Raw genomic sequence first — 7,496 nt, 5'->3', positions numbered from 1 at the left:
CCTGGGCAATATTTCTAATTTTCATTTAGTTTAACTTGAAGTACTAAAATAACTAAAAGATAGTATAGAATAGTATAGAAATAACTAATAGATATATATACTAGACTTTTACTCATATTAAAGTGAAAACAGAAAATGTACAAAAAAAATCTAATTTATAAAAATATTAACTATAATAATATATCAATGATACTAAAAAAACACTGCAGCTAATCCAGTTTATTTTTATGTAGCAAAAATGTAAGATTTATGAAGAAATTAATAGTCAATTTATATTTGTCTAAAAAAACACACATATACTTTATATTTGAATTTATTTATCCAAATATTATATATTTAATATTAATATATATTAATATATTTATGTGTTATATATATTTGGTTGGTACGACAAATCTCTTCTGCTCACCCAGGCTGCATTTATTTGATCAAAAATACAGTAAAATATTGTGAAATATTAAAAATAACTGTTTTCTGTTTGAATATATTATAAAATGTAATTTATTCCTGTGATCAAAGCTGAATTTTCAGCATCATTACTCCAGTCTTCAGGGTCACACGATCCTTCAGAAATCATTCTAATATGCTGATTTCGTGCTCAAGAAACATTTCTGATTAATATCAGTGTTGAAAACAGTTGTGCTGCTTCATATTTTTGTGAAAACCGTGGAATATTTTTATTTGATGTATTGAAAGTTCATAAGAGCAGCATTTATATGAAATCGATTTTTTTTGTAACAAAGTAAATGTCTTTACTGTCACTTTTGAATAGTTGAATGCATCCCTGCATTAAATGCATTTTTTAAATTCAATTTTGCATATTTTAGTCAGGTAGTACATTTTAATCCATGCTATTTTGCTTCCAGAGTTTGCGTATGGCTGCTGTAACTCGAGCCTGATGAGCAGGGCTAGCACTGGTATGTGGCTCTGGTATTAGGTTTCGGTCGGGATAAGTCTGTTTAAAACCACGCCAGCGTTTTAGTTCTCCCTCTGGAGCAAGCCAAGCACATCGTGAATTTATTTGCCATTCAAAAACAGGCCCATAAAACACCCGCTATTAGCTTCAGCATCCGTCCTTCAGTGTTTAGTTATGGACACTGTCATCCCTAATAGCTAATATTTTTTTAAACATCGTGTTTGACGACTCTCTAGGATCTCCAGCGCCTGTTTGCCCTTGCGTCCGTTCCCCGTGATGGTTCGACAGCTGAGCGCCGGCCCTCTGCCATTGTTCCCTAATGGCGCTATGCTGATTTTTTTCTGTCAGCATATTACTTTAGTAATCAAATCCCGCCTCTCCCTTGTCTCCTCTTTGTTCTGCTCATTTTCCCTCCATCTCTTAGGGGTGGAGATTGAACGCAGTAGGATGTTAATGAATATTAATGTAGCGGCCCTTTTGTCCCCGGAGTCTCTCGCTCGCTCTCTGCCTGTTTCGCTTTCCGTTTCTGCTGATGGAAGGGAAAATCAGTCGAGGTTTCACTGCTGGGATGGAGGGTGGCCGAGAGCCGCATGCAAATGAGCCGCTCATCAATATTAATGCTCACCCTTTATTAGCTGGAGAGTCCGGAGAGGGAGACATGCTTTCACTTTAACCTAGTTTATGAATTTAATTCACCTGTACCATGTAAGTATTTAGATATTGTCTTCATTCGCAGTTCTACTAAAACCTAGTGAGCTGCCTACCTAGACAGCATTTTAAGGCATTGACACAAAGCCTGTTCTAAAAGGTAGGCAGCGTTGAAGGTATCATTTGCAGAGATTGCAATCCCATAATGCATTAGACAAAATTAATGAAAAAGTTTCCCAAATGTAAAATACTGTTAATATATGATATAATATTTCATATTTTGTGTGTGTGTGCGTATATGTAATATTTACTGGTCTATAATGAATTAGGCAAAATTAGTGAAAGTTCCAGAAAGATAAAATACTGTTATTATATTATATAATATATAATATTTAATATTTTGTGTTTATATTTTTGTTTATATTTTAATATTTTTTGTGTATATTAGACAAAACATATCTATGTGTGTGTGTTGTGTGTGTGTGTGTGTACATTTAGGTCTGTATTTTGCAGATATATAATAAAAAATGTTACATATAGTAATATAATAATATTAAATATTTAATTGTATTAAATATATTATATATTATATTAGGTCTATATTAAATACTAAAAGCAAATATTAAGTATTTATGTATATGATTAATATTTGTTCTTATTATGCTGATATGCTGATTATATTAGTATACTCAATTCCCCAAGATATGAAGCATATATATGTTTAAAAATTAAGTATGTATATATGTATATAAATTTAGTCTAATTAACAAATGCCTAGATTGCCTATTCAGGACATTTTATTGGTTGCTTGGATTCTGTTTGTCCCATGGTGCACAGGGTTCTGATTGGCTGTGATTATATTATGTAATTATACTATGTATTTGCTGGGACATGTAAGAAGGCATCCATGCATGCAGCTCACTAGGTTTTGAAACGGGCCGGTTGTTGACCTGCAGGTGTGGATGGTCAGTGATTTCTGTTGTCAGATCTCCAGGTGTTCTTTCTTCCGTTAACTGATAAAAGTGTGTGACATAATAACTGTGACAAAACTCTGGCAGTGTGTGAAGGAACTGAACGATAAGATCTGAGGTGTTTTTACAGGTGTGTAACCTACCTGTGCTAAAAATAATTACACAATTACACAAATGTTCCAGGTTCAGTACGAGTTAAGCTCATTGTGATGCTATCGATCAGTGACTTTTTCACCAGGAAAATGGCAAAAAGTTCACGTTTTACGTTTCGTTTTTGTTTCTTTTTCTCTCCCGACAGCAACAAGAGCAGGACCCCACTAACCTGTACATATCTAACCTACCGCTGACCATGGATGAACAGGAGTTAGAGGCCATGCTGAAGCCCTTCGGACAGGTCGTCTCCACACGCGTCCTGCGAGACACCAACGGGGCCAGCCGAGGGGTCGGATTTGCGAGGTGAGTGTCTAGTATCTGACCCCGAATCACCAGATCAGCTCCTGTTGTCACACTATCATTCTTTGTGAATTCCCCTCAATGTACCAACCGTGGTTGAAGACTGCAGCGTCCGTCAGGGAATCAGGCGTCCTGGAAAGCCCCTGGCGTTGTGCCCGCCGCAACACAAACACTTCAGACCCTCCCATGATTCTTAGTGCCAGTCAGCTCCTTGAAAACATAGCTGTGTATCTGACATATCAGCACGGCAAAGCCAGGAAACTGAACTCTCTGAACCTCTCTTTGTAAATTTATGACAAGTAAAAACTTGATTGTACTAACCTAAGGGTTATTCTCACGCACTTGAGTGAAAAAACGCTGAACTGAAAGAAATCTGAACTGTATGTGTTTGGAGAAGTACGTTTTCAAATGTCAATGACATAAATATAAAAAGCGAAAAGAGATTTTCATGATAAACTGATAAATTAATGATGCATTTTCAAATAACAGAATAAATAATGAAAACTGTTTTTAATGATAAACAGAGCGCATTGGCAAAACTTGTCGTTATGATTTTCATAGCTCTGCATATCTAAACTTTCATGAAAATGTCAATTTCTACTCTCTTTTGATGACTTGATTGTATTAACCTAAGGGTTATTCCTGCAAATTTGAGTGAAAAACCCCTTAAATAAAACTAAACTAGTTCATTTTTTTTAAACATGTCTTTATTGAGAAAACATGTAAGACAACAGAAAAATCTTTTTTAACTAGTTCATTTAATCAGATAAATATGTTTCGAGAAGTACATTTTCAAATTACAATGATAGAAATATAAACAATGAAAACTGCTTTTAATGATAAACACAGAATGCATTGGCAAAACTTATGATTTTCATAGCTCTGCAATCTAAACATTCACTAAAATGTCAATTTTTTACCCTCTTTTGATTACTTGACTGTACTAACCCGAGGGTTATTCCTGTATAATCAGATGAATATGTTTCGAGAAGTCATTTTTCAAATAACAACAATATAAACATAAATAATGAAAATTGTTTTTAATAATAAACACAAAGTATAATGGCAAAGTGTATTGCCTAGCTCGGCATATCTAAACATTTATGATAATTTCAGTTTTGCACCCCCTTTTTGATGATATTCAGTTCAAATCTCTGTATTTATTCTGAAATTTATTACAATGTATTTGTTTGCAGTTAAATTATCCAAACATGTTTTCCTCTGTAAATGAACTGAAGCAAGATTTATACGCACGGATATAACAAAATATGAAAATTAACAGCAATGTTTAACTACATATATTTTTGCTAAACATTTTAATGCATAAAAATGCCATGCAGAGACATTTCTGAGTGCCCGCATTAATCATTGAATCAGAGTTTTGAACCGATTCACTAAAATGAACAGGTAGAAGTGATTCACTGAAATGAATCAAACTTACCAACTCTAACTGAAGTTTAAATGAGAGATAAATAAAATGTCTTTGTCAGGAAAAGAAAAATAAGGATCATGAAACTATTTGACTGGCCTTAATGAAATGCATTAAAATGAGTGCATTATGCTTTATGTAATGCAAAATCGCCTAGCTATTCTTCATATGACTTTAATGTTACTCAACATTGACAGCTGGTGCAGGTGATGGGAATGATGTTTTATACTCAAACCGAGAATGAAATTTGTAAACCTTTAAACCGGTAATCTGTTTCTCTAGGATGGAGTCGACGGAGAAATGTGAAGCGGTCATCTCTCACTTCAACGGGAAATTTCTCAAAACCCCAGCTGGTGTTCTGGGTAAGTGTGCGTCTGCCTGCTTCACGTCTACTTTAATGCAATAGTTCATGAAAAAAAATGAAAATACTCGCCCTTATGTTGTTTCCAAACCTGTATGACTTTCTTTCTTCCATAAAAGGAGAGGGTACATTTCTGAAGGATATCCTTGCCACTTTTCTCCATGCAATAGGAGTAAATGATTGAATTGTCATTTTTGGGTGAACTACTCCTTTAATATGTGTTTTGTTTGAGCATAAAGACACAACGCTGCTGTGTGCGAGCACATTCATTCATTCTCTGGTAATGATTCCCCTCGGATGGGGTCTAAATGGAAACAGGCTTTCGGGCATGTGGCGCAACCGTTCAGCCATACCAAACGGCTTTCGCACGAATGTAGATTTAGACTCGCTGCACGAAATGCTGAAATTACAGAGCTGGGAGGAGCTACATGGGTATGAATCAGCTTATTGATTAGTGGAGGCTCGTTTGGGGCTCAAGTGAAAGCAATGTGTGCTAATTTTCTCTTACTGGCCTGGCGTGGCCTCTCTAAGCATTTTAATTGGATTATTAGACTGAAATAGTCTCCACTGACCGTGTCAGAAAGGAAGGAAGGGGATTATACGAAGACAGTGTACAAATTAGATGCCTGTTCTCCAAGTCATTGCGGATGGAGCCAGATAGCCTCAGAGGGTCTTGAGATGACGGCATATAACTGGTGGAGATTTTGCTGGGCCGTTTATGCTGTGGCAGAAAGAGTCACACTTACATTTACGTGTGCAACAAAGAAAATATATAACAGAACAAGTTTGCTCATCTAGCAGCAAAGCAGCATCGCAATTTGCAGCATTAAAGTCAATGTGTGCATCCCATTTCACCCCATAATTAGATGTGTTTTTTCATGCAACATTGATATTCAGTGTGGAAAAATACTGGGTTTTATGCAACAGAAATTAGGGATGCTCCAATACTGAAACTGTGGCTGATGCTGTAATTATTTAGATGTTATGGCCGAAAGCCAGTAATTAGAAGATATTGCAACTCTATCTTGAAAAAGACACAGAAAACATAACTTAATAAAACACAATAAAACTAACTTAAAATTATGAAAAACCATTTCCGCCACATAAGAAAAAATTACTTTAATAAGTCATAATTATGACATAAAAAGTTACGGTTATGAAATAAAAAGACATAATTATGAGATAGAAAGTCATAATTCTGTCAAAAAGTCACAATGTTATGGCTGATAACCAATAAACGGAAGATATTGTAAATATATCTGGATTTGTTAAAAAAGACATAACTTAATATAAACATAACTTAATAAAACATTATAAAAATAATTATTATTTGGACGTTTCCACCACATATTTAAAAAAAAAATTAAGACATACTTTGGACATCAAAATTTGAAATGAGATAAAGTCATAATTACGAGATAAAAAGTCCAAATTATGACATTAAATGTTATGGCTGAAAACCTATAAATGGGAGATATTGCAAGTCTTAATTTGTTTACAAAAAAACGTAATAAAACATAATAAAAATAACATAAAATAATTTTGAAGTTTCTACCACACAAGAAAAAAATCCTAATTTTCAGAATTCATAATTAGGACATAAAAAGTAAAAATTATGAGATAAAATGTCAAAATTATGACAGTCATAATTATGAGAATTATGACATTCTTAGTTATTGTTCAGAGATAAAAAGTCAAAATTGCCAAAACGTCATAATTATGACAAAAAGTCCAAATGTAGACATTTTGTCATAATTACAAATTATCTCCTAATTATGGCTTTTTAATCTCATAATTATGATTTGCCAAAGCATGATTTTTTTCTTATGGGTCGGAATAACTAACTAAAGCACATTCCTTTTAAGAGCACGACATATTACAATAAAATATTCAAAAGATTTTGCTCTTAAAGGGTTAAATCTTTGCTAGATAATGAATCTTAAATCTTGAATACACAGAAACAAATTAAATCAATCAATGGCCATATTCACCTGACATGGTGCTGATATATTGTGCATTGATCGGATTGTGAAAAGTGGGCTTTATATACAGTACCAGAATTGAGTGAGAGGGGGAGGGACTAAAAATAAGAGGCATTTGTGATGTCATCCAAAAGGAAAGTCGTTTCAGAGGTTGCTAAAATGTCTTGCATCACGTCCTGCTCTGTATTTTCCCTCCATGTTTGATGCGCTAAATAACATAAAGCAGTTCTGCTGGGGTTTAACAAAATCTCAAGCCATTTCTACTGTCACATTATGATGGTTTTGGTCGGAGCGCTCAGCTCTGCTGTCTATGAGCGAGCAGTCAACATCACGCAGAGAGTTCATGTGTGTGTCTGCAGCCCCATCAGAACCCTTGCTGTGCAAGTTTGCGGACGGAGGCCAGAAGAAGCGTCAGAGTCTAAATAAATATGTGCAGAACGGACGAGCCTGGGCCAGAGACGGAGAGACCAGACTTGTGAGTACTGCTCTTTTGCTCTCTCCACCATGTTGTGTGTCCGTATCGCTTTTTGCGGCCATATATCACCTGCCACAGCTTTATTAGTGAACACATGGACAGCAGGGCTGTGTGTGTGTGTGTGAGTGTGTGTGTGTGTGTGTGTGTGTGTTTATACAAGCTACACCAGTACAGTCATATATCACGTGAACCACAGAAGTGATACTGAGACGTGTGTGTGTGTGTGTGTGTGTGTGTGTGTGTGGGTGGGTGTGTGTGTGT

The 7,496-nt window shown here is 35.1% G+C and overlaps 1 protein-coding gene across 4 annotated transcripts in view; it reads left to right on the top strand.

Moving 5' to 3' along the window:
- The window catches only part of LOC107722911 (RNA-binding motif, single-stranded-interacting protein 1-like), a 73,814-nt gene that overhangs the window by 51,787 nt on the left and 14,531 nt on the right, over window positions 1-7,496 (top strand). For all 4 annotated transcript variants that reach the window (XM_016531408.1, XM_016531409.1, XM_016531411.1 and 1 more), the window contains exons 5-7: window positions 2,834-2,991; window positions 4,700-4,779; window positions 7,120-7,235. In XM_016531408.1, the coding sequence (XP_016386894.1) occupies window positions 2,834-2,991; window positions 4,700-4,779; window positions 7,120-7,235 (354 nt within the window). The remainder of the gene's footprint in view (window positions 1-2,833; window positions 2,992-4,699; window positions 4,780-7,119; window positions 7,236-7,496) is intronic.

The sequence above is a fragment of the Sinocyclocheilus rhinocerous genome, unplaced genomic scaffold (genome assembly GCF_001515625.1).
Source record: "Sinocyclocheilus rhinocerous isolate Xijiao unplaced genomic scaffold, SAMN03320098_v1.1 scaffold934, whole genome shotgun sequence".
NCBI lineage: Eukaryota > Metazoa > Chordata > Actinopteri > Cypriniformes > Cyprinidae > Sinocyclocheilus > Sinocyclocheilus rhinocerous.
Note: the sequence above shows the minus strand (reverse complement) of the source record. Positions and strands in the feature narration are given on the sequence as shown.